Source organism: Balaenoptera borealis (assembly GCF_965194805.1).
Source record: "Balaenoptera borealis genome assembly, chromosome: 19".
In the NCBI taxonomy this organism is placed as follows: Eukaryota; Metazoa; Chordata; class Mammalia; order Artiodactyla; family Balaenopteridae; genus Balaenoptera; species Balaenoptera borealis.
In genome coordinates, this window is record NC_138878.1 from 1,723,847 (window position 1) to 1,751,682 (window position 27,836).

Genomic DNA, 27,836 nt, shown 5'->3' on the forward strand with positions numbered 1-27,836 from the left:
AAAAACAAAATGGGGCTTCCCTGGTGGCACAGTGGTTAGGAATCCGCCTGCCAATTCAGGGGACGCGGGTTCGAGCTCTGGTCCAGGAAGATCCCACATGCCGCGGAGCAACTAAGCCCATGCACCATAACTACTGAGCTTGCGCTCTAGAGCCTGTGAGCCACAACTAGTGAGCCTGCGAGCCACAACTACGGAAGCCCACATGCCTGGAGCCCGTGCTCCGCAACAAGAGAAGCCACCGCAATGAGAAGCCCACACACCGCAACAAAGAGCAGACCCCGCTCACCGCAACTAGAGAAAGCCCGCGTGCAGCAACGAAGACCCAATGCAGCCAAAAATAAATAAAATAAAATAAATAAATTTATTTTTTAAAAAATGAAATGAAAGAAAAAAGTTGAAGAAAAAGTAGCAAAGAGGATACAACATATGTTTAATAGGGGATTCTACAAAGAAAACCAAAGGAAAGCAATGAAATGGAATACTACAAGCAAATCCGAAAAAACTATTCAGAAATGAGGAGAAAACATTTGAAACTACGTATGAAAAAGACACACCATAAACTTGGGGCAGGGCAGGCAGAACAACCAATACCAAGACACATTCTAGTAAAATTATTTGAAGAAAAAAAGAAAAATTATTTTAGACATCTAGACAAAAATACTGGACACCTTAAAATGGTGGGGGGCGGGGCAGATTATCAAACTACAGCAGAAGGACGGAGACTCACACACACAAGACACTGGAGGAAAGTAACGGGAGCCTTTACATCCAGACAAAGTGAGCTTCAGGTACACAGGTAGCCACTTGTGCCAACATACAGCACTCAGACAACAGCGCTCCCACAAACCCTTCCTGAAGAAACTGCTGGAAAACAAGATTCAGAAAACCAAGACCACTTGGAGACGCAACATGTGAACTGGTCAGTGGTGAGCAGTCTACGTTTACGGGGAGGACTGAGACTAAAGGAGAAAGCACAGTATGCAACGGCTCTGTGCTCTGACAACGGAGATACAATTTACCCGCTTAAAAATGGGGAGAAAAATTGGGAGAACACACACACAACAAATTTTAACAATTTTAACAATCACACTGAGTGGTGGTGTTGGAATTCCCTCTGAGAATTTTCCATGCGCAAATGAGGATCTACAGGATATTCCAATTCTGTCACTCCCGATGTCCTGACAAGCAGATCCAGAGGTCGGGCAGAAGAGGTCTCGGGGCTGCAGATTTGACTCGGGGCACGTATTGGAATTGGAGGTATGAACTCAGGCGTGTGTGCAGAATCCAGTAGCTGAATCCAGTAGCACTGTGGCTCCCTACAGCCTACACTGTGAAATACCGCCTCTCACCAAGAGATGAGGGCTTCTTGGAGAAATGGCTAATTCCACGTCTGAGGCAAGGAATATGCAAGATAACATCCTGTCATCCCAGACGTAGGGAAGCGATCAAAGACATCAGGGCTGTATCAAAAGGACTCAGAAACCAACTCAAAGATGCTCCTCCTGGCCGAAGGTGGGAAAAAATGACCCTCAACAAGGATAACGTCAATGGGCTGAAAGAGAAATACTTTTAAATTCATTAAACGGGGCGGGGGAGGGGCGTCAAAAAGGCCCCTATAAATTAAAGGAGACTTCAATGACAACAACAAACAGGCAAAACTATGATTTTCTCTATTTGTATTATATTTAATAAAAAGGTTTTTCTTAAGGCAAAATTCAAACAAAGTGGAAAATACTTGTTACACATGCACCAAAGAGCTAATTTCCTTTCACAGCAACAGAAAAAAGACCAATAAACCTAATCAAAAGGAGCACAAGAATGAGAGTAAATTCTCAGGGGAAAAAAGTCACAAAGCTTTTAAACATGAGAAGACACAACCTCTCGCGTGTTTTTTAAAATGCAAATTTCAACCAGACGCTCAGTGTGACAGGCGTGCTGGAGGCCTGTCAGGACGTGGGCGCTCTTTTGCACGTTTGATGGGAGCTTAGCTCTGAAGACCAATAGGCAACAGGCATCAAAGTGCTGCTGCCCGGCCCTGACCTTCCCACCAAGGAATCCGCCCAGCAGAGGGAGTCACATGTGTGTGCAAATGTCTGCCCACCAGAGAAACAAAACAATCAGGGCGTTGCTTTTAGCAGCAAAAGAATGGATGAGGCAACCTGAATGCTGTTTCAAAAACACAAGTCTGGCACGGCTGAACAATGAGAGACTCGGCAACGGTCTAGAACAGGGGTCCCCAACCCCCGGGCCACGGACCGGTACCGGTCTGTGGCCTGTCAGGAACTGGGCCGCACAGCAGGAGGTGAGCGGCGGGCGAGCGAGTGAAGCTTCATCTGCCGCCCCCCATCACTCCCCATCACTCACATCACCGCCTGAGCCATTCCCCCCACCATCTGTGGAAAAACTTGTCTTCCATGAAACCGGTCCCTGGTGCCAAGAAGGTTGGGGACTGCTGGTCTAGAAGAACCAGTCAGAGCTCTCTAAGGAACGACTCCCGAGATGCAGTATTACACGAACATAAATGGGGCAGAATGTGTACAGCACACTTTATTTTAAAAAAATATGCGGGGCATGCACAGACTACCCCTGGGGCACAAAGATGAAAGGAAATTATATTTGCCTTGTTTTAATCATGTACATTTATCAGCTTTTCAAAAGTAAAAATACTTTTTAAAAATGGTCAGACAACTAAATATTGAGGCGTCCACCGTGAGGAAATCCTCACTCCCGACCTCCCTCATATGCAGTACGACTCTCAGCCCTGGCACCCGTTCAGCCTCACCCGCAGCCCCAGGACTCAGAGGCAGGCGGGACCTACAGCTGGGAGGGCCCACCAGGCCTACCGGGGTTTATTCTAAACCTGGGTCCTCTGAAGGTGACCTCTGAGCAGATTAACTGTGGTTGGTACAAAGACCAAAGTCACTCATGCCATAACTCGGTCTTTTTTCCCAACTAAGAACCAAAGCAAGGATTATTAAAGGGGCACAGTGAACTCCTTCATGAAGGCAGTGGTCCTCAGTTAGATAATACCACCCTACCCACCTTTGAATTGATGGATTTAAAACGTTTTAGGGTCACACACTGCTTTCAGGATCTACTTTTTAAAAAATTACAGCTCCTTTTCCAGGAAAAAAGCACAGACACAGCTCTGCCAAGTTTCAGAGCCTCATAATTACCAGAGACTGCTGGCTGCCTACCCCAGTACCTGCTCTCCCTGATGCTCAGTGTTACAAGAATCCGAATTCACAGGGCACGGGGCCACCAGAGAGCAGAGCCTCTCCTGCAGCACGCTGTGGCCACGTGACCCACTCTGGCCAATGGGGTGTGAGCGCAGACGCAGTGCGGGGCAGCTCCTGGACCCTTCCGCCTTCACCCTTCCTCCTTCTTGCCCTCCTGCTGCTGGCCTCCCGGACTGCCTGCCTCGGACTTCCTTATACCAAAGGAAAATCACCAACCACCTGCTCTAAAAACAACACATTTTGGAATCTGCAGCATGCAGCCAGGCTTAACCTCCGTGACTCACCTTGAAGCCCATTCATGATGGCCCTGGGGCCACACGTCCCAGGTTAAATACCTGTCTCTCACAAATGGCTGGTGGAAAGTTCTCAGGTGCCCAACTCAAGCTTTTCCTGATTTCTAGAAGCTCCGTGAGTGACTTAAGAAAATACTCCGAGCTCACCATAAAATCCTGAATCCTACCCTCTTCCAAATGAGGACACCACACAATTATCCAAGCTGTTTACTCAAAATGATTCTACTGCCAGGATAAAGAGTCATTTAAAATTCTGCTAACAGTGAACGTTTGAACAGAAAAAATTAGGGCAACAAGCCCAAGAAAACTGGAACAGAACGATGCATGCGGTTGCCAGTTTGGCAAATGAAATCTGCCATTTCTCAGAAGTCCTGGAGATAGTCCAGTCTTAATATCACAAAGCAGCGGGACTGCAATTACTGTTCAATAACGTCTCTGAACAGCAACGACTACAAGCTTGTGAAGAGAGCATCTTCCAGGGTGCGGGTGGAAAAGAGCCCACCAACTAAAATCAACAACCCAAGTGCTCAGTCTCAGGGGACTGGTAAAGTAAATGACATGAGACACCACAGTCATTCACGTGAATGGAAAGGTCTCCAGAACACAATACTAACAGAAAGGAGTGTAAGAGGAAAACTGCATGTATGTGTAGTCACGTGTCCGTGTGTAGTCACGTGTCCGTGTATGCAAATGCACACGAGATGCTCTGGAATGATACACACTGAACCAAGGTGACACAGGAGGGAAAAGGTACAGATAAAACAAGCTGACCTTCATCCTTTATACTTCTGGACTGTTGAGCTTTCTTTTTTTTTTTTATTTTCGGCTGCGTTGCGTCTTCGTTGCTGTGTGCGGGCTTCCTCTAGTTGTGGCAAGCAGGGGCTACTCTTCGTTGTGGTGTGTGGGCTTCTCACTGCGATGGCTTCTCTTGTTGCGGAGCACGGGCTCTAGGTGCGCGGGCTTCAGTAGATGTGGCACACAGGCTCAGTAGTTGTGGCTCGCGGGCTCTAGAGCGCAGGCTCAGTAGTTGTGGTGCATGGGCTTGGATGCCCCGCGGCATGTGGGATCTTCCCGGACCAGGGCTCGAACCTGTGTCCCCTGTATTGGCAGGCAGATTCTTAACCATTGCACCACCAGGAAAGCCCCCGGACTGTTGAGCTTTCTATAAGTACATATTACTTACTTACTGTGCTTATTATTATAGAGATTGTTTTTCTAAAACAGAGCAATAAGTACACAGATGAGGCCAAGCACGTCAAATCTGGATAAAAATTAGGGAGCCTTCTTCAACCCTGCCTTAAATCTACCTCCCAGCCTACGGCGTGTGGGCATCCACAGCCGTGACCACTCGCGCAGGTGCGCCCTGCCGAGCCCTGCCCTGCGATGCCCCTTCTGCTGGACCACGGGTCAGACTATCCCCTCGCCCTGCGGCTCAGCGCTGGACCTCTTCTCGTCCACACTGAAATACCATCTATCTGCCGAGGCTCACAATCCACTTCACCTCCGACCTCTCCCAGGAACTCCAGATCTACGTGACAACCAGCCTCCAGGCCAACTCCCCTGAGTGTCTAGTCTCAACGTGAAGGAACCCAAACTGGACCCGTCCCTCTCCACAACCAGCCGACACCTCCAGACTTCCCACCCCAGGTGCTCAGGCCAGAACCTTTGGGCCTTGGTTCTCCTCTCTCATCCGACCTGTAGGCAGAATCTCCCGCTGTCCTCACTCTGGCCTTGTCATCGCACATCTGGACCCACGCACTGGCCCCCACCTGGGTCTCCCTGCTCTGCCTTTGCCCCAGAATTACTGCCAATGTTTAAAAACGGGATCATGTTAAAGCCCATCTCAGCATCACTGTCTGCTCAAAGCCCACTGAAGGTTCCCCAGTCATTCAAGGTGCGTGCCTGGCGCCCAGCACCAGCCAGCCTCTCTCCGCACCCCTCAGGCTCCCCTTGCGACTCCTCAGTCCGCCACCTAAGGAGGCCGCCCCAGCTGGGCAGGCACACGCCAGCTCAGCCCTCACCCTCCGAAGTCCACCTGCCCCTCGGCCAGCCACTCCTCACCCGTCACACCCACCACCAGCACCCACGTCCCTGCTGCCCTTTCCTGCTTTATCACAAAGCCATTATATCTAACCTACGACACAGGCTAAATACCCATCTTGTTTAGCATCTGTCTCCCCTGCTGGAAGACGAGCTCCACTGAGCCGGAACGCTCACCATCTTGCTCACTGCCCGGCTTGGGGCCTGGCACACCATGCACGTCCATGCCGCGGGTCTAGTGGGAGAGCCCAAGGGAGAGTCACCCCCCAGCGCAGAACTATGAAGGGCCGCACATCTGCTGACAAACCGTGCAGGAAGGGTGGCAGAGTTCTCTACGTCTGTGTTTTGATTTCAATAAGGACTGTACCATAATTAAGTCACATATCTGTTTAGCTTACAACTGTGAACTTCATGCAAATGACATGTTAGGTTTAACAGTGAAAATACAAGCTGCTCAGGGGTTGTCAGCAACAGACACGAGCAGCTGTTCATCAGCAGAAACACAGAACTATGTAAATATGTTATTTTTCTGTATTAAAAAGAAGTGTTGAAATAAAAAAAAAAACACAGAACTGCACATTTAGTTTTAATTTTGCTAATTTTTAAATATTTCGGACACCCATAAAATAAAACCAAAACGCCACTGAAACAGGAAAAAAAGAAAAGCTACTGTAATCGAGCACACGACTGAACTTCAGCAGACATCACCAGGCAAAGCCCCCTGTGCCCACCCTGGGATTTTCTCAGTCACCACCAGAACGACATCACACGGGTCATCTCATTGGGGATGTCACAACATATGGGGTTTTTAGGGCAGACACTCTGCACAGAGCTGTTTCTCCCATCAGCCCTTGAACAAGTGCCCCACTGAACCTGTCTGCAGGAGGCTGTCCCTGGGAGGCGCACACTACAGCCACTGTGTGACCTCCGACTCTGCTCTACCAGAACTACTTCCCAGCCGTCAGATCCCTGCAGGCGACCCGTGTAAAGAGACGCGGCCCAGGTGCCGTGACGTCATGGGTGGAAGCGGGGGCGCGCCTAGCTCACCGTGGAGGGGCCTCGGGAGTAGGCCATGCCAGGCTGACCTCCCTTTACAGATGCCAAATACACGGACTGAAGACAGTCCTCGGAGGGGCAGGAGCGGCCCCGATGAGTACAAGAGACAGAAGACCCTGAAGACAAGTCTCGGAGAGCAATCACTCAGGAGACAGTGGGAACCGCCAGCACCCAGGCCCAACGGCAGCCCCGCCCCCCCAGGCCCCGGTGCCCCAGCCACCGCCCCGCCTCTGGCACCGGCTTCACGTCCACCTGAGCAGCAAGGACAAGTCCACACACCGTGAAGACCAGAGCGGTAACCTCCACCCCCAGCAGGAAGTGGCCCAGTGGTGCCCAGTTAAAAAGCTCAACTTCCAGAAACAGGGCACCTCCAAGAAAATAAAGATCATTCCATTCAGTCAGATCCATCTGGATATAGATGTAGTAATAAAATTAATTAAACGCCAGTATGAAGTAAGCAAAGAAATCAACTTTTATTAAACTGAGACATGGGAACAAGACTCAGCTTACTGATTTTCCCCAAGTCAGTGTGGGGTGGCAGGGGGATACTCAAAGGACAAATAGGGAAGAAAGAGAAAACGTGACTATAAATGACCAGCCAGGTACTAGATCATCGGGAAGCAGTGATTCTTAGGAAAATCCAGGCCACACTGTTTCTTCTTCAAAACAGCCCCCCTAAAAATGTTTAAGTTTGAAATTAGGAGAAGAAGGTCAAACTAGCCTCAGATGGCAGGTCCTTCCCCTCTATAGTTAACACGTTTGATTAAACTGGCCACTTTTATTCACCTTTTCCAAAATATATAAACCTCCTCAAATACAAACCACCAATGCAGGAAAGAGAACTGGCTGACTTTAAACTGATCCCACAGCACCGCTGTCTTACTTCAAGACACACTGGTCTCAGGACCCCCTTCCCCATCTGAAAGTTAGTGAGCTTGTACTCGTGGACGTGTATCTATCAATATCACCATCTCTGATATTAGAACAGAAAATGTGTGAATACTTTATTCATTTAAAAATCACAAAAACCCATACATTACAATATTAACATACAAAACTTTTTTTACTAAAGATAACTACTAGAGGGGCTTCCCTGGTGGTGCAGTGGTTGAGAATCTGCCTGCCAGTGGAGGGGACACGGGTTCGATCCCTGGCCCGGGAAGATCCCACATGCCGTGGATTAACTAAGCCCGTGCGCCACAACTACTGAGCCTGTGCTCTAGAGCCCGTGCGCCACAACTACTGAAGCCCGCGCGCCACAACTACTGAAGCCCGTGTGCCACAACTACTGAGCCTGTGCTCTAGAGCCCGTGCGCCACAACTACTGAAGCCCACGCGCCTAGAGCTCACAAGCCACAACTATGGAGCCTCTGCTCTACAGCCCGCGAGCCACAGCTACTGAGCCCGCGTGCCGCGACTACTGAAGCCCGTGCCACGTGCTCCACAACAAGAGAAGCCACGATAATGAGAAGCCCGCACACCGCAAGGAAGAGTAGCCCCAGCTTGCCACAACTAGAGAAAGCCCGCGTGCAGCAACGAAGACCCAACACGGCCAAAAATAAAAACAAATTAATTAATTAGTTAATTAATTTAAAAAAAATAACTACTAGAGTTTCCAAAACAACAGCAGCAAAATCTTAGCAAGAAGAGAGACATAGTTTTGCATTTTTACAAATCTCTTTAATGTCAGACTTACTGGAAAACAACTGGGTTCTCATATCTATTACTGCATGAAAAAGAGGGCAGTGCATCTGAACAGCCCGTTCAGATAACTGTGGATATTCCTCTGTAATACAACACCAAACCTCAACAAGGGCTTTATTTCTCCCCAAAGGTGAGCTGCAATGTGGAATCTAAAACTGTACTGCTGAACTTTTTGTTACTTTATCACTTTAAAATCTGTCTTTAAATGGACATTTACCCGGGTCTGATTTGGTCATTTGGAAAATACTGGTTCAGTGAGTTATGCAGACCTTCCGAATGTTGTTCATTACAGATTACCTAAAGCATCACATTCCTTAACATCAGCACTGATCTCATCAGAAAAGTCCTGGGGAATTCCCTGGCGGTACAGTAGTTAAGACTCAGTGCTTCCACTGCGGGGGCACGGGTTCGATCCCTGCTCAGGGAACTAGGATCCCGCATGCCGCGCGGCGCAGCCAAAAAAGTAAATTAATTAATTAATTTTAAAAAAAGAAAAAGAAAAGTCTTGAAGTATTAGGAAGCTGCCAGGTTCACAGTGGCAGATACAAGCTTTCTGAAATTCCAATTCCACTTGGAAGTACAAATTTTACCACTGGCAATAGTGTTAGCTGCTTTCCTTGCAGTGACAGGCTAACTCTGTCCGTTTAGTAAGAAATGCTGGTAACGTGTCAATTATTCCGTTATGGTGGTCCATGAGAAAAAGCGGCCAGTTCAGCTAGCAACCCAAGTAACTGCAGAAGGGCCCGTCTTCCAGGCAACCTCCCAACTCCAAAACGCAGAAGTGCTTTCCACACACTTCCTGTTTTGTTACACAGAGTATTAAAAAGGGGTGTACTCAGGGCTGAGATTTAACAAAATGAATGATTTTTACTGCTGCATCAAGGACATTCTTAGATGAGAATGGCTTTTCTGAATTGCACGGCAGTAAAGAATCCAGCAACAATGGTAGCTCGGGGACTCGGTCCAAATGTCAACAGGCAAAAAGAGGCAAATGACCTCTTGACAATCATGAAAACTATTCTGACCACAAATACCCACTGGGAATGTCTACAGGACATCCCTGGGGTCTGTGGACCACGATGGCAACCACCGCCTTCAGGAATTATATCTCTAGAAAGAAAGCATAAGAACCACATGCACATTAAAACAAATTTCAGATAATGTCTGCTATAAAACAGAAATCATACAAGCAATTAAAAGCAACTTTTACTTGATTTACCAACTGCCAACGATAAATGTAAATACATTGCAGAGGCCTGCATATATCTCGCAATAAAAGTTCTAGTTTCTACATAGATAATGCCCATATTTTAATTCTTCTCTGGTAGCTCCTAAATTGCTTACACTGTGAAGTATTATTCTGATAACATAAAATACTAAATCTGCCAAAGATGCAGGACTATAATAATGTACGGGGACTGTAGGCTTAAACACCTTAACCTTATTTCCTAGTTCTGTGACAAGCCTTAATGAGTGTCTGTGGACTACTTATACAATTAATATCAATGATCTTATTGCATTTATTCATACATTCTTCAAAAAACAACCCCCGGGTCCTGTGCTAGACACACGCTGAAGGGAGCAGAGCTAGCCCTGCCCACGAGACACTTACTAAGGCAGTAAGTCGGAGAAGTGACACTGGGGGTATCCTGGGATCGACTGCCCGCCAGGGCCGAGGGTGGACACCGGTGGGGGGCTGCAGCAGCCGCCTGGCCAGGAGGATCAGGGCACGCTGCCCAGAACCGGCGGAGAGCTGAGCAGTCAGAGGAGGAAGGAAGGGGTCAGAGATGCTGGTCTACCGGCCAGACTCTTGAAAAGTCCACGGCATGAAACAAACTGGCAGAGGCTGCGGAGACCTGCCGATGTAGGGAGGCCCAGGGGCGGGACAGGGGAGAGGCAGCCACAAAGAATCCCAGGGGAAACCTGAGTATGGACCGTATCTTCAGTGACACGGAGTCACTGCTCCTGTTTGTAGGTGCAGTTATGTAAAACAATGCCCTTGCTCCCGGGACACGAGTGCTCAAGCACTTAGGGGTGAAATGAGGTGACCTCTGCAACTTACTATCAAATGCAGGAAAAAACAGAAACGACGCAATGTGTCAGAACGTCGCCCCGTTGCGCACCCAGATGCAGGGTGTATACCTGTGTGTCCATCGGGCCCCTCTAGGAAGTGCCCCCTAGATTCCAGCGAGGAGGCAGACAGGATCACGGATTCAGTCAACAGCTCAGGTGAGCTCGGAGAGCCAGCGCCCTGGAGGAGGACACCATCCCGGGCACGGCCACGTACGACATAATGGTGGAAAAACAGCCTGTACCATCTCTGCTACGTACCTGCAAATCTCAGGCGATTGCAAAATAACTGTTTTAGAAAAAACAAAAATAATAAAACCCTCCAATCCACTCTGCCGCCCGCCAGCTGCCATCACGTCCCTCCAGAGCCAAACTCCTAGAGCACATTCTGGAACCCTCACCCACACCCGTCCGCAAACACCATCCCTTCCCACACCCTTCAGGACCCCAAACAAAACACTGGTTTCCAAACTCACCGTCGGACTGGACAAGAGCCCTGTGAACGATTCCCACCGGCCTCCCCGCTCAGCACTTCTCCTCGCTCAGAGCACCCTGGGGTCCTCCTCCTCCCCGGGGTTCACCCCTGGCCCCACCTACGCTGGGCCCTCCAGCGGCACCGCGTCTGAGCCTCACGCCGCGGCACCCGGAGCCCCTTCGGGGAACCAGAGCCCAGAAGCACGTGTCCCGGGGGCGCACGGCAGGCCCTTACAGGGAGTGACACCCACACCCCCAAATCACCACTGCCGCCCGGACCCCTCACCAGTGCTTTCCCTGGTCCAGTATGTCAAACCACACTATGGCCATTTGACAATAAAATCCGCTCCCACACTTCCAAAGCCGAACTCTGCCCCCATCCCTACTCTTTCCCGAGAGTACCGCTCAAGGAGATCCCACCAACCCCCCCAGAAAGAACCCTGCAACTCCTCTTTTAACTCTCTCTGCTGTCACCCCCAGTATCCGACCATCACCAGGCCCGGGGGCCTGCTCCTTCCCACCCGACTCCTCTCTTCCTCCTCCCCCACTGCACCTGTGCCGCTGGGCTCTGCTTCCTTGAACCCGTGAACCGGCTTCCCTGTCCCTGCCTCCAGTCCCTGGCGATTAGGCGTCATCTCTCTGTAACCCACCCTAAGGTGGAATCCACGGATCTGTCCCTTCGTCCCTCCCAAAGCCACACATGGTGAGGCGGGAAGCCAATTCCCTCCCATCCATCCTGCAGATGAGTTCCAGGCTCATACCTCCCAAAGGGCTGTCGTCACAGCGCCCGGCTTGGCATCACATCTAAACTCTATCTGCATTTCAGGCCTCTCCCAGTCCGGCTCCTGCCTACCTAGATACGACCTCATTTTACTCACTCACTCAACAAATGCCTTCTAGACCAAGGGTTGGCCCCGTGGACCATTTCCAACCCTCCACCTGTACAGCCCATGAACCAAATCAAAAGAAGAACAGTACTCCCTGACATGAAATTACATTAAACTCAAACGTCAGTGTTCACAAATAAAGTTTTATTGGAACACAGCCGCAACCAGCTGTCTGCACACTGGCTGAGGCTGCTCGGGGGCTGTCACGGCTTGTCCAGTGACTGACAGCCTCACTGTAATGTAAAAACCTCTGCTCTGTGCGCTGGATCATCACGCCACAAACACCCTGCTGGGCACATGGAAGTGACCCGTAAATCCTGAGCAAGTGAATAAAGAAACGACCTTGAGGTTCATGTGCTCCGTAAGCACAGATTCTCCTGAACTAGTCACAGGCCTGGCAGCTCCTTCAATCCTTCAGCTACAGGGACAGAAGAGATCTTGGTTCTAATCATCTTCCCGTTAAAAAAAAAAAAAAGGTAAAACATGCAACATTTGGAGACTACAGGCAATGCTCTCTCCTACACTTCACTTGTTGCTGTGTTTTTTACAGTTAACATGGAAAACACTCAGACGTGAGGACAAATTAGATGACAGGTCAATTTTTTTACCTCCACAGAAGAATGTTATGTCGCAAAGAGCCACAACACATCATGCTGAATTCAGGGTGAAATTTAAAATTTTTAAAGTCATTTTCCCACTGACATGTGCCCATATAAGAAATACTGGCCCTAAAATTATAAGAATTCAAACTCAACATTGCAAACTGTCTAAAACCATCTGATAGAATTTAAAATTGTCAATAAAATATCACTGAATATCAAATAATCTGCCAAACTTACAACACTCTATAGCAACAGAATCTACCACAATTTACTTTCTGAGAAGCGCAGGAGAAAAGTCACCTCCCTGGAGAGAACAAGAGGCTGTCTTAAGCCTGATGACTGCCAAGGGCGGCTGCCGGGCCAGCTGTGTGGAGTTCACACTGGAGGATTCTTCACAGTAGAAACACACATTTATCAAGGGTCCTTGCGTTTCTAACAAGTGTATACTTTACAACCATGCCCAAGCTTTTAACTAGCAAGTTGTACTATTTAAATCACCTCTAAGCTCCTGTCCAGTTCTCAAATTCTAAGATTCTGTGACGTAAGTTTATCACAGACAAAACTCTGACTACATGCAAATTTCTATCAATTAAATCTGCCCCATATAAACTGGTAAGCATAAAAAGATACAGGGCCTGGTGGGTGAAGCTGATGATAATAACAGTAATTATAGGAGCTACCATTCATTGGATCCTAAACACATATTAGCATTATTTCACTGAGTCTTCACAACCTTGGATGTAGGTGCATCCCCGTTTTACAGAGATAGGCCCATCCCCTTACCATGAATATTTATTAAGGCAATATGAGACCGGAGAGCAGGTGGGGTGGCGGGGGTGGGGTGGGGGGGTAGGCATGGGGAGCAGGGCCCGGTCACTTGGTAACTCACTTTGTGTTGGGCTAACGAACCCCACTGTCATCCATCACCACATGTTCCCTTTGCCTCCCCTGAGAGCAGGGCTGTGCACCCACCCATCCTTCAGCTCCCTCCAGAAACTGAAATCCGTTTATCACTCACCTGCCCCTCCTGTTTATTCCCATGAACTGCAAAGCTTGGGGAGGAGGGTGGTCAGCCGTCCAGGGTAAGGATGCCAGTGTCCTAATCTTTTTCCACCTTGAAATTTTACAGAAACCAAATAATACTAACAATCATGTGCCAAAATGTTAAGGAAAGCTGTAATCCTAGCCAGGAACATTAAAAAAAGACGATGAACACCCAGCTTGAGCAGTCATTAAAACAAGTAACGAGGACAGGTGACAGATGCAGGGACCACTCCAGAGGTTTCTGACGCACAACTGACATCAGGCAAACACAGCCCCTCAGAGGCAGGGCCCATAACGAAGGAGAACAAAGTAATCTGATCTACAACAGAAAATGGACAAAAGTGTAGGGAGCCCGTCAAGGACGAGTCGCAGATGCTGGCTGACCCATGCACGGTGCTGGCATGGCTCGGTGGTGGCAGACACAGCCCACGCCACTGTCACCTCGGGGGCCAAGGAGCCAAGTTCACAGTCTCCATTTTACTCAAGATCATAATTCTCAATGTCTAATTAAAACTTAGTCATGGGGACTTCCCTGGTGGCACAGTGGTTAAGAAACCACCTGCCAGTGCAGGGGACACAGGTTGAAGCCCTGGTCCGGGAAGATCCCACATGCCGTGGAGCAACTAAGCCCATGCGCCACAACTACTGAGCCTGCGCTCTAGAGCCTGTGAGCCACAACTACTGAGCCTGCACACCACAACTACTGAGCCCACGTGCCACAACTACTGAAGCCCGCGCTCCTAGAGCCCATGCTCCACAACAAGAGAAGCCACCGCAGTGAGAAGCCCGCGCACTGCAACGAAGAGTAGCCCCCGCTCGCCACAACTAGAGAAAGCCGGCGCGCAGCAACGAAGACCCAACGCAGCCAAAAATAAAGAAATTAATTAATTAATTAATTTTTTAAAAAACAAAAAAAAGTCATGGAAAACAACACCCTAAAGATTAGAAACTGCACTTAGAACCCCAAAATTACTGGGCCTGATGTAAGACTGATGAAAAGTTCATGCCATTAAAATGTCCATGTAAAGCATGTATTTATAAAGATACTTTAACCTTTTCAAAGCCGCATGCATAGTCAAATGCCTTAATCAGACCAGAATGCCTCCCTCTTACTGCTCCAGAAGCCCAGGAAGCCGGTCTGAAACGTGACGAGGACTCTGAACTTCAGGCTGCAAATGGGCGAGGAGGCCCAAGCACCAAGAACGCCGTGTGCCAAGGGTCTCACACATGCTCAGACGTGCGCCCCACGCCACCGCGGCAGGGAAGCCGTGCGTGTCTGTCCTCCACGCAGAGCAGGCACTGCCAAGTCTGCCCCAAAGCCAAGCAGCCCCAACACTGGTTTGAGCTGCACAGGTCCACCGATACGCCGATTTTTTTCAACAGTAAATATTTCGGTACTGCACGAGCTGCAGCTGGTTGAACCGAGGATGCAGAACCACGGATACAGAGGGCTGACTACAAGTTCTATTCAGATCTTCCACTACGTGCAGGGTTGGTGCCCCTACCCCCCACATTGTTTAAGGGTCAACTGTACTTTGGTAAATAAATGGGTCCAGCACTGAACAGCAGAAGCCCTTAGAAAATAACCCTTACCCAGCCCAACAGGACTATGTAGATTGGAGAGTGACCTTAAAGAACTTTTTATAAATTTAGCAAATGACACCACGTAAGGTCATACTCATTTCTGACCCACAGCTCTAGCACATCATAATCCCACCGCATCCACACGTGTAACCAATGATCTGGGCAGACTTTAAAAACAGCCCGGCATTCTGCCTCTTACCTCTACTGCCAATCTTTCCCTTCCCTCTCCCAAACAGAATAGCAGAAGGAAATGATTATGCAAAGTGATTGCTGTCAACAATAAATATGCAGACTTTTGATGTCGCTAAACTTGTAATTTGTAAGGAGTATGGTGTCTAATTTATGATCATGTCGGTAAGGGCAAATGTTCTTAGGGAAAAATACATCCAAAGTTAATAAAGGAGTCCCTTTTTGTTTTGCTAAAAATGGACGTTATTGGGATAATTAATAAAATCTGAACTAGATCTGATGCTTAGATAACACAGCTGCATCAATGATAGATTCCTAATTTTGAAAACTGTACTGTGGTTATATAAGAGAAGGTCCTTGTTAATAGGAAACAGCCATTTAAGTGTTTAAGGTTAAAGGGACTTCAAACTGTTCAGGAAAAAATAATAGAAAAATATACACACACACAAACACAGAGAGTTGCAGAGAAGAGAAAGGATAAAGCAAATATAAAATATTGGCATCTGAGACTCTAGGATAAGCCTACACCATAATTCTTTGTACTATTCTTGCAACTTCGAAGCCTGAAAAAACCCAAATCCAATTCCTATGAAGAGATGTTGAGGCTATTCTTCCAAAGAACAGCAGTGAGGACGGACAGATGCATTCTCATCTGAAGGTGCTTCGCTGATGCCAATTATACTTCGTGCACATTTTCCCAAAATACACCCTGCAGATCACCCCAGGCTCCCCAAGTCAGCAGTGAGGAGCACGGCTGCTGGAGGTGGCGCGGCCTGTGGGAAAGGGGCCCAGCGGGAGCGCTCCTCACCACCGGCTCACTCTCGCTGAATTCCCCTGCTTGACTTCTTTCCCCAACTCGCATGAGCACTTGCAGTCTCGAGTCACACACTACGGTCTGAGGGGCAGGTCCAGCCAGCGGTTAGTTTTTGTAGATAAGTTTTATTGGAAAACAGCCACGTCTATTCTGGCTTCTCCAAGGGCAGAGTTGAGTGGTTGGGACAGACCCCCAAAGCGAAAAATGTCTACTCATATAGCCCTTGACACAAAGTTTGTTGACTTCTGCCCTACAGCCGAGCGTTTAACCACATCAGTGGCATCTCCAGACTCTAGAAACGGCCTGGAGACTGAGACAGGGGAAAAAGAAACAGGAACTTTTGTTGAAGGGCAGTGATCGTGGCCTCCTGAGAGGTGCTCCAGGATGGGCTGGCTCTGCCTGCTCCACCTCCTGTTGGCCGGAAAGAGTGATTTCTGCTTCAGATTATAGTGGATCCACAGAAATCCCAAAGAGGCAAAGCAGGCTTCCTGAGCTCTTGAATGATCCCTGGAGAACTCGTGAAGCAAGTTGAATTGAGTGTTTTTTGTTTGTTTTGGCTGCACTGGGTATTCGTTGCTGCGCGCGGGCTTTCTCTACTTGCGGCGAGCAGGGGCTACTCTTCATTGCGGTGCGCGGGCTTCTCATTGTGGTGGCTTCTCTTGTCGTGGAGCACGGGCTCTAGGCGCGTGGGCTTCAGTAGTTGTGGCATGCAGGCTCAGTTGTTGTCGCTCGCGGCCTCTAGCGCGCAGGCTCAGTAGTTGTGGCACACGGGCTTAGTTGCTCCGCGGCATGTGGGATCTTCCCGGACCAGGGCTCGAACCCGTGTCCCCTGCATTGGCAGGCACACTCTTACCAGGGAAGCCCTGAGTGTTTTATTAACAGCTACGCACAGAGGGAACCCCAGGCAGTACACGTTTGTTTTCATCTTACTGCACCCCCTTCAGCTTTCTTTCTCCCAACACAGTAGGACTGCATTTTATACAAATCTGAATTATGCAAATTTAAGTTATACAAATGTAAAATAATGTAATAAATATTAAAGTCACTTCACAAAAATCGTGAAATTAGTTGAATCCTGCAAATCTTAAAAATCCACAAAATGTTTAATTTCAAAACTAGAAAGCCAGTTAACAGCAAACTATGTTTGCCCACTGACAGCTGCAGCAATTCTTCACTGGTAAACAGGATGCCCCGCGTTCTTTGTCAGATTCAGTCAAAATCATGGGTGGAGCGAATGACTTGGCGTCTCCAGGGAAGCTCCCAGCATGAAAGGCAGCTTAACGCAGCACCCTGCTCCTGAGGCCCACCCCTGGCTCCAGCCCACCAGTTCACAGGACAGGTCCCGTCCTGCCATCCACCTGCCCACGCAAGTGCAGGGCCACTCTTGGTGGTGACAGCTGGAACCGCAGCCTGAGTCATCCCGCCCCCCGACCCAGGAAGATCAAGGTGCCCGGGGGCTCTGACCACACTCAAGGGACACACAGTTCACACGAACAAGGAAATGCCAGCAGCACACGCACCAAGTTTTCACTGCCAGCTTTATCCAAACCCATTGCTACTTTAGAAAGGTTTAACTTTGCTTCAAGTCATTTGATGACTTTCCACCTTGAAGAAAAAGGAAAAATCACTAGAGACCAGAAGCAGCATTCTTTGCAGCACAGAACGTAAATCTTTATTACAAAAGGTTTGTCAGTACAGGGCTCTGCCCAAAGCCGCTCAGCGCAGTCCCGGCTTCCTGACACCACTCCGCCCGCCCCATCCCTACCTGGGCCCTCCCTGCCAACTCACTTTCTCCTTCAGAGCATTACCTGGGCTCATTTACTCTAAATGCTAACACAGAAGGACTTAGGGCAAGGAAAGGGTAGTCAGCTTCCACAGACACTCCATCCCACCTATCTACCTTTTCAGTGATGTAATAAAACTTATTCTCATCTCTTCACCTTCTCTGGACTTTTCTGGTGGATGTTATTCTTCCATCACTTGTGCATTGTCAGCAATCCGACCTTATGGGTCACCAGTCATCACCACCACCATCCCCCCTCCCCAGCATGAGGGTCCTTATAAAGACAAAGCAAATCTTACTGTCCACCCCACCACAGAGGCAGATGATCCAAAACATTTAATCAAATCGGACAGTTCTTGGCTATGGGTAGATGTGAAAGATGCAGAGAATTTAATTCAAAATAGGAATCAATTTCACGTGACTTCCACAATGCTTCGGGTGTACTCTCTGCTAGTGGCTTAGGAAGTTAAGGTTTCCATCACGTTTTAATTCAAGAATACCCACAGGTTTCAAGCAACGGCAGGCTCTGGGTGGTCATCCCAAGCTCAGCTTCCTCTTAGACTTAGTCTGCAGCATTACGATGAGGGCGTGCACTGGGGGGGTGGCAAGGGGTCAGGAGCGATCCCCCTGCTCCCTGCCCTCTAGAACTGAAGACAGCCCCCTCTCTTCCCAGGAGGCAGCCCGGGCACAGCCCTGGATAGTGGACAGACAGAGTCAAAGGCAAGGCAGATGGCATAAAATGAGATCATTAGCTAAAGCTCTAGTTTTTAACTGGTTTCACAACCTACACAAAAGTGAGAAACCTAAGGGTTAAGTACTTTTAAAACTACTCAGAAAGGCAGGGATGACGCTAGGATTCTAAATCTTCTGTGAGGAGTTAAATGAGCTCCAGGTACTATCCTGGAACAACAAAACAAGTGTAACTTTTTAAGAGCAAATTTCAACCATGTGATGCCGCCCCCCACCCCCCCAGCGGCTCTCAAATTTGCCAAAAATGAACATTTCAGAATGGTTCAGGGCAATTCCAGTGAACAATTCATTATGCGATTGTTTTTATGACCATCATATATGTGAAGTCAGGGAACACAATAACGACCTTTATTTCCCTCTCGTAAAGGGAGGACTTTTTACAGCTTTTTCTAAGACATTCTCGTTGAGAACTTTAATACATATTTTCCCCCAGAAGTCTTTTCTTCAAAATGAGAAAATGCTTACTTTTTCCAGGTTTAAATAGCTCAAGTGGTAAAGTTACATGGACATTTTAAAGTCAGTCTGGCATTGTCGTGTAATATGTATACTTAACTGCACAGCTAAAGTTTTCAGAATTTACAGCGTAGATGAAGGTCATAAGGAAAAACTAAGGCTAGTAAGCTGTAAGTGGTGTTATCAATAAGCCATTTATGCAAACTCACCTAGACCCTGTGCCAGGGATACCCATTTACCAATCCACCAAACAAGGCTTGTGGTTCTTTATCTCTTTTCTCCTTGTCAACCATCTAGCACAGGAAGTATTTCTTCAGCAAAGTGCATATGCTACACCTGGCAGTCCTTTAAAGTGCAAATTCTGAATCTTCCCCTATCTTTCAACACCTGGGGTACTTCTGAGGCGCACTAGTCAAGATTTTGGCACATGTGCCTCAACTTGGGTTTCGTCATGGTTAGACTTTGGGTATGCATTTCTGTCTCAGTGCATATCAAGAAACATGATATCATTATGTCTTATTACTGGTGATGCTGAGATGCTATCTGCCAGGTTTTTCCACTGTGAAGTTACTATTTTTCCTTTGTAATTTATAAACATCTTGGGAGAGATACTTTGGGGCTGTGTAAATATCACAGATTGGAAGAGACTTAAGGAGACATGACAACTAAATGCAGAGAGGGATCCTGGATTAGCTCCTGAAACAGAAAAAAGACATTAGTGGAAAACTGATGAAGTTCAGCAAGGTCTGCAGTTCAATTAACAGTACTGTGACGATGTTAATTTTCTGATTTTTATAAGAATATTTGATAATCTAAGACGTCAGCATTAAAGGAAGTGGGTGACGGGCAGAGGGAAGCTCTCTAAACTATTTTTGCAATTTTTCTTTAAGTCTAAAGTTCCTTCAAAAGGAAAAGTTTACTGGAACCTCCCTGGTGGCACAGTGGTTAAGAATCCACCTGCCAAAGCAAGGGACACAGGTTCGATCCCTGGTCCAGGAAAATCCCACATGCCACGGAGCAACTAAGCCCATGCACCACAACCACTGAGCCTGTGCACCACAACTACTGAGCCTGTGCGTCACAACTACTGAGCCCGTGCACCACAACTACTGAGCCCGTGCGCCTAGAGCCCGTGATCCGCCAAAAGAGAAGCCACCGCAATGAGAAGCCCACGCACTGCAACGAAGAGCAGCCCCCACTCGCCGCAACTAGAGAAAGCCCGCGCACAGCAACGAAGACCCAAAGCAGCCAAAAATAAACAAATAAAAAATAAATAAATTTTTTTAAAAAGGAAAAGTTTACAAAGCTCCAGATTCGGATTCCGTATGTTGGACAGGGCCTGAGAGTCTGCTTTTCTCTCAAAAGCCCAGTGATGGGGACGCTTGTGGTCCTTGCTGTGGACCACTCCACTAGCAAGGCCCTGGAAAACACAACTGACGTATTTCACTACTCACAACTTTCAAAGGACAATCAAGTAAAATGCATGAAGATTACACTTTGAGCACTGTAATCACTGCTTACCTAGAGGTGAGCCTTAAACTTTGGCCCAGTGACACAGAGAGCAGCTCACTGCAGAGTCTAAAATCACACTCCTTGCTCTAACACCGTCTGTGCCTCGCCTTCCCCAGACGAGCCTGGCACCCTGCAAGGCTGCGGAGCCAGAACGGCCAGCAGGAACGCACACCACCCGCCCACAACGGCAACGCGGAGGCGGCCATGGGGGCCGTGATCTGGCCATCCATCCCACTGCTGGTGGGCAACCATCACCAAGGCCACTGGGAGGCAGGAGAGCAGAGCAATGAGAACAGACTCTGGACTACCTACTCACAGAAAGCGACTGGCCCCACAGGTGAGCTCTGCTCATCCCATTAAAATGACTTTTAATATGGTATAATAAACCCACAAGAAAGAATATAAGACAATAGGCAAGAGATTTTGCAAATTTCTGGCAGACCAAGAGGATTTAATGGGGGGAAAAGGAAATAGCAACCTGGAGCACACAGGAGTGGATACAACCAAAGGAGGGCTCTAAGCCTGTGGAAGGCGAGGACCCCATACCCCGGCTCCTCAGTCGAGGGCGAGGGCTGTGGCCGCCCACAGAAGTCAGATCCCTATACAGAAAAGCTGCACTACGGCCCTCCCTACACCAAGTGGAGCAGCCCCAAATCAAAGGGGTCTTCCTTACGCTGAAAGGCCCAGAGAAAATCTGCCTTCTGGCATTTGAGGTCCCAGCACAATAAAAAGTTCCCAAACACCCGAAGGGAAACCCGCACATTTTCAAAATCAGCCCCACAGGGGACTTCCCTGGCGTTCCAGTGGTTAGGACCCCACGCTTTGACTACAGTGGGCCCAGGGTTCAGTTCCTGGTTGGGGAACTAAGATCCCTCAGGCCGTGCGAATGTGGCCAAAAAAACACAAAAAATCAGCCCCACAGACTCAGATTTCTCTGCCTGCTTCCTCTTGCCTTAGACAACAATTACCAATACTTGAAGAGTACTTGCCATACAAAGTAAGAAGCCAATCTTTTTAAAAAGAAGAAAACAACAAGTGGCACTTGAGGAAACAAGAAATCAGAGAACAAGGGAAGTGAAAAAATCCTTAACAGTATCCCCAAAGTCAAGGAAATAACGCATTCATCAGACAATACGTTATTACGAAAAAAAGAACAAGTAAGCCCTTAGAACTTAAAACGTTGTAGAAATAAAAAATTTTAAATAGGACTGGAAGATAAATGGAAGCCCTATCCCAGCAACAAGAATAAAACGACACAGGAAGAGGATAAAGACAGGAGATTCAGAGAGTTAATCCAAGATGTCCATCATCAAACTAGCAGGAACTCCTAAAACAGAAGCATAAAAGCAGACCAGAAGAAATTCTCAAATGACACAAGAGAATTTCAAATTCCAGAGCTGAAGGACACGTCCCCAAAGTCAAAGAGCATTCATGGTGGGACTCGACATTGTTTTGGCATTCTAGAAATGGCTGAACACCACAGAGGATCCTCACGAGTTACCCAAAAGGAATAAGGCTCCTTGGCGGAAAGTTTTCATTGAAATAAAGAAAGCCAAGATTAAAACATGAGACCTGAAGAAACTCAGATGTAGAGTAAAAGAAAACATCAGGATGATACCTGGGCTGGTCTAAAGAGTCATCAGTCCAGATGAGAAAAAGGACAGAGGGCTGGCTGGGGAAGGGCAAGGTCGGAGAGATCCAACACCATCCTTGAGAATTTAAAACGAGGTAAAGAATCAATGGGAACAGAAAGTGCAAAGAAAAAGAAAGGCCATCACAAACAATAGGAAAAAAAAAAAAAGCTGTATAGAGGGGAAATGGATTAGCTGGCTGTGAAGCAGTATTTGCTCAGCAGGGATAGAAGAGGTGAGATAAGATACGAAAAGCTAACTCATCCTATCGTACCAGCAAGTCAAGAATGTATAAAACCAATACAATGCCAGCTTATTATTTAGAGCTACGGAGAACTTCCTCAAGAAACAACAAAAAGATATCAAAGAATTTGAGGAGTGGAACTGAGAAGTGGGGCAGGGGGCTGTTGCTTCTCACCTTAAGTTTTCCACTGACGTTTTACTGGGTACGATTCTTTATTAAAATATCAAGTATGTGTGCAGCTTTTTAAGAACACGGACTTCAGACAGATCGCGTTCAAACCTGGCTGTGTGTCCCGGGCAAGCCCCTTACCCTCCGTGAGCCTCGGTCACCTCCCTGTCCACCTGACTGGACCGCCGTGATGAGAAACGCTGCAAACGCTCGGCAGGCCCGGCCGCAGCACAGGACCCACACATGGCAGCCGTTTGCTAAAAATCAACGCCAGTGGTGACAGAATCCCACGTCCCACAAACACACACTTATTTTAATTGCCAGACAAAGGAGAACTGGAGCTGAATCCACGGAGTTAAAGTTACGGGCGGTTCAGGCGTTCCGAGCACCGAGTAGTAGTCCCCACGGCCGTCCCCCTCACTCGGGCCCGCCCCGCGTGAACCTGCCGCCTCCCGCACTTCCGCTCCGCAGCCGCTGTCCCCGCGCCCGCAGCCTCCGGCTTCCCGGGGCCTCTCGGCCCGGAGGGGCTGCACCGCAGCAGCAGCAGCGCGACCCCGCCCCGCCCGCCCCGCGGCCGGACGCCGCTTGTGAGGGGCAGGTCCCGGAGGGGAGGCCCGCGCCGGCGGGGCGGTGGGAGGGGCGGCCGGAGCCGGGCGCTGAGGTGCGGCTGGCCGGCGGCTGACAGGGCTGACGCGGGGGCGCCCAGGGCGGCGGGCCGTCGGGGCCGGTCCCCGCGTCGGGGGGGCGGGGGCGGCGGCGCGGGCGCGGCGGCCGGAGGAGGGCGCAGGGAGGAGGGAGGAGGGGAGATCTCGCTCTCGCTCTCGCTCTCGCCCCGCGGGAAGGGGGAGGTGGAGACGCGACCGGCTGCGGGAGCTGCAATTACCGTGTGGGCTGCGGAATTCTCGTGGTGTTTGTCGAGGAGATGCGATAATGGCGTCCGTCCTCGCGAGAGAAGCCGCCGCTCTGCGCAGGCGCTGCGAATCCCTCCCCGCGGCCCTCCGCCTTGCACCTTCTGCGCAGGCTCCCTGGGCGGGCGCGCCGGCCGAGGGGCGGGGCACAGGGGAGGGGCCTGCCGCTCGGGGCCGCCCGCGCGCCCTTCGCTGGCGCTGGTGACCGCCGGGCATGCGCACGCGTCCTGCTCCCGCGCCACAGTTTAGGCCCCTAGGCTTCTTTCTTCCCGCGTCGCGCGCTCGGGTTCCTCGCTAGCCCCTGAGAAGTCGCATCGCTGGACCGTTGGAGGAATTTGCATTTTCTTTGAGGCCTAATGAATACGAATTAGCTCCCCGACGACTACATATCCCGGAGGGCCCTGCGCGAGCTTCGAGCAGTGCATTCTGGGACTCGTGGTTCCTGCGTCTGCACCAAGCCTGCCGGTACTTGTGGTCCCTCCGCCCTCCGGTCGCCCGACTGCGCCCTTGCATGGAATGGTGGGACTTGTAGTTCAGATGCCGCGGTCGGCTGCTCCCGGCGAGGCTCCAGCTACTGCTCTGGCCGTGTTCCCCCGAGTAACAGCGGGTGCTCAGGGGTCCCTAGGGCCGTCACAGGCTCGAGGGCACAGTCCTGGAAAAATATATATTAATTACACGTGATGTATATTTTATATGTAATTGATGTTAGTTATGTATCGTGTATAATATAGGGACTATTATATATGAAAAACATAGTATGAATTTGGCTGTATTTATAGAGCATAAAAGTGCGTTTGTGGGTACTCGTAGGAAAAAAATTCCCAAACTATAGCCAGTTCCCAGAAATGTTATTCCTGCTTACTGGTATTGCTGGGATTACCACTGCTTTTTCATTTTTCTTCTTTATACTCGCCTCTGTTTTCTGAGTTGTTTACAACGAGCTAAAATTCATTTGATCCTCCAAACACGAAACGGTGGAGCTATTTTCATTCGGAAAGGAAAACGCTGTACCGTTAGTTTCCTGCCCACTTCTCTTTCGCCAATAATAACACTGTACTCAGGGCAGTAACCAGCTGTGCGGCCTTGGGCAACCTTGTTGCGTTAGGGGCTCTTCAAGAAATAGCCCTCGGGGGTCTCCTGAGACTGGTCACTGGATTCCTCTGCAGGAAAAGTGCCCTAAAGAAATTCCAAAGAACCACAAAAGGTCAGCGCTGGGAAGATCCTGATAATGAAATGAGATCTGTCCTGTTCAGAGGTGAGGAAGAGTTCAAAGAGATTGGAAACATTGCTCAGCAAGGTTACATAGCTGGGAAGAGATGAAAGCGGGGTCTGGAAGCCAAAGCACCTGGGTCTGGAGTCCAGAGTCCGTTTGCAGTGGGAAAAGGGTTTCTGAAGCCAGCCACAAAAGTCCCGGGAGAGCCGTGCTTTCTAGCCCCACCTCTGTCTCAATTACAACCAGTCTGAACACATAACTCTAAAATTCTTGACAAGGGTTCATGAATATCTGACTAGAAAGCAGATGAATGTAGGGTGATATTTTTCATACTATTTCAGAATATCACCAAGTCCTCATCTGCAGCTCCCTTCCAGGCATGGGTTTGCCTGCTCCTTCCTTTCCAGGCCACTGCTAAGTCATCCGAAGTCATTTTTAAGCTGATCAAAATGACAGTTGTGCTTAGGCTGGAGTGCTTGACTTCTCTTTTCTGTTTTTGATGTTTCAGGTTTATTTACTTTTCACTTTGCTGCCCAGGAAGCTCAAATAGACGAAGGTGTGCAGTATTGACAGCTGATTAACCATGGTTTAAAAAAAATTAAATAGCTAGAAATTAGCGAAGACAACTGCCTACCAATGAAAGTTGACTTCCCTACCACAGGGGACTCTTCTCCTTGCCATCAGTCCTTACAAGAATCCAATCCAGGGAATTCCCCGGTGGTCCAGTGGTTAGGACTCCACACTTTCACTGCTGAGGGCCAGGGTTCCATCCCTGGTCGGGGAACTAAGATCCCATGAGCCACACAGCGCAGCCAAAAATATATATATATAAAGAATCCAATCCAAGTTCCTGGAGTTAACTAGGCTGAAGTCACATCACTGGGGGCTTTATGGAAAGAGAGGGAGGTGCACCCTGGCCTGGATGGCACCAGACATGGGGGACCACGTGGATGTGCGTGCACCAGGCGTTTGCAAAGATCTCCAAGGCCCCTTCTTCAAAACCGTGCAGAGCCCACTTCAGGCACACCCTGGAATCCTTAGAAGGTCCTGTTCCTGAAGATGCACCAGCATGGAGAACAGTGAGTTATTTGTGAAGCCCTCAGTTGCCCAGGAAAAGCCTAGAAAACAGTATAACTCCATAGACCAGGGCTGTGAGAGCAGGCCTGACGTGGGCTTGGAGTCCAAGCTCCCTGTGGCAAGTTGGCCGTCTCCTCTGGGAACTGGCGTTTCAGACTCAGAGCTCATGAGGATATTGGGAGGATTCGATGAAGCAGAGTTTGTAAAGGATTTAGCGGAGGGTCTAACTCAGGAAATGATCATATTACCGTGTGTTGAATTACCTTGCCTTGGCCAGGCACATCTTATAATCCCTTTTCATTGTGAAGAACATGAATTTCAGAGAGGTTAAGCAACGCACCCAGGGTCACACAGCCATGGCAGTACTAGAGCTTTGAGGAGGAAGGTCGTGAGCTATGGTGGGAAAGGTACTTAGGATGTGGGATATGCGGGTCCTTGTTGGCCAGGGGACAAGTTTTCTTTCCATCCTAAAATAACGGGAAGCTTTTACAAGGTGTGGGGCAAGGGTGGATATGATGAGATTTGCATTTTCAAAACTCACTCTGGCGGGAGTGTTGGAAAATGAGTTGGGGATGGGGAGGAGGGGTCCTGAGTGCACTTGGGGAGAGCAGTCGAGGCTGTGGTAGGGGTTCAGGCAAGAGACGGTGGAGACCTGAACCAGGGTGGTCACAGTGGAGACGGAGAGGCGGGGGGACCGAATCAGGAGATTCCAAGGGGTGACGTCAACGGGACAGGAGCACGAATCCGATCCTGGGACAGGGGTGAGGGAGGGGGGCCTCCGGATGCCTCCTGGGCCTGCAGATGTGAGACTGGGTGGACGGATATGCTGTTCCCTGAGCCTGCACTGAACAGTGCCTCTTTGTGCCTGGTCCCCCCAGGGGACCTCTCGTGTAGCTCCTCCCCCATCCCGGACACCTGGAAGAGACCTGGTTTGGGGGTGAACCGGAGTCCTGGGGACAGAGCTCAGAGGATGATTCAGGGGGAGTGGGAAGGCGCAGGAGCCAGGACCCCCTGTAGCCCCACCGCTGCTGGCGAGGATTCCACCCAGGCCAGGACAGACCACTGCCGCGCGTTCTGGGCCATCGAGAATTTTAAGGAAGTGCCATCAGTAAAAATTCACCTAGTGTAGAATTAACCATTAACCATTTTAAGGTGCACAATTCAGTGGCACCAGGTGCATTCACGATGTTGTGCAACCAGCACTGCCTCGTTCCCTAACGTTTTCATCACCCTTTACCCGTCATTGCCCTTCCTTCCTCCCCCCTCCCCCCAGCTCCTGGCAACTGTCTGTCTGCATATGTGCCTGTTCTGAACATTTCATTTCGCATCCGTGGCATCACACGATATGTGGCCTTTTGTGACTGGCTTCCTCCCCTTAGTGTGATGTGTTTTCACGGTTTATCCATGTTGTAGCGTGTGTCAGCATTTTGCTCCTTTTTTTTTTTTAATTACTAAATTTTATTTTTTAGACAAGTTTTCAGTTCACAGCAAAATTGAGCAAAAAAGTATAGATTTCCCACATACCCTCTGGCACCTCCCCAACTTACCCCGCATCAACATCACCTCTCGACCCAGAGTGGTGCATTTGTTACAACCGATGACCCTGCACTGACACGCCACCATCACCCCGGTCCAAAGTCTACATTAGGACTCACTCTTGGTGTTGAACATTCTGTGGGTTTGGACAAATGTGTAATGACGTGTATGCACCTTTACAGTCTCCTGCAGAGTAGTTTCACTGCCCTAAAAATCCTGCGCTCCACCTGGCCACCCCTCCCTCCCCCCAACCCCTGGCCACCACTGATCTTTTCACTGTCTCCATAGTTTTGCCTTTTCCAGAATGTCACAGACTTGGAATCATACAGTCTGTAGCCTTTTCAGATTGGCTTCTGTCACTTAGCCATATGCATTTAAGATTCCTCCGTGTCTTTTCATGGCTCAACGGATCATTTCTTTTAAACACTGAATAATATTCCACTGCCTGGATGTTTATTTCACAGTTTATTCATCCCTTCACCTACTGAAGGGCATCTTGGTTGCTTCCAAGTTTCAGTAGTTATGAATAAAGCTGCTGTAAACACCCATGTGCAGGTTAGTATGT

The 27,836-nt window shown here is 49.1% G+C and overlaps 2 protein-coding genes across 10 annotated transcripts in view; one reads left to right on the plus strand and one right to left on the minus strand.

Annotated features, from left to right (window-relative positions):
- Positions 1–23,539, minus strand: part of BANP (BTG3 associated nuclear protein) — a 103,529-nt gene extending 79,990 nt beyond the window's left edge. For 4 of the 8 annotated variants that reach the window (XM_082368724.1, XM_082368723.1, XM_082368722.1 and 1 more), the window contains exon 1: positions 23,421–23,539. The gene's annotated coding sequence lies outside the window, so the exon portion shown is untranslated. Of the gene's footprint in view, positions 1–1,088; positions 1,412–3,205; positions 3,476–4,303; positions 4,631–22,543; positions 22,672–23,420 lie in introns of those variants that run through there. The other 4 variants (XM_082368718.1, XM_082368720.1, XM_082368721.1 and 1 more) reach the window with 4 other exon arrangements.
- Positions 23,540–23,599: 60 nt separating this feature from the next.
- Positions 23,600–27,836, plus strand: part of CA5A (carbonic anhydrase 5A) — a 40,675-nt gene continuing 36,438 nt past the window's right edge. Inside the window, exons 1-2 of one of the 2 annotated variants that reach the window (XM_082368730.1) lie at positions 23,600–24,700; positions 25,167–25,737. In XM_082368730.1, the coding sequence (XP_082224856.1) occupies positions 25,728–25,737 (10 nt within the window). In that variant the 5' untranslated portion in view covers positions 23,600–24,700; positions 25,167–25,727. Of the gene's footprint in view, positions 25,738–27,836 lie in introns of both variants that reach the window. The other variant, XM_082368729.1, reaches the window with a different exon arrangement.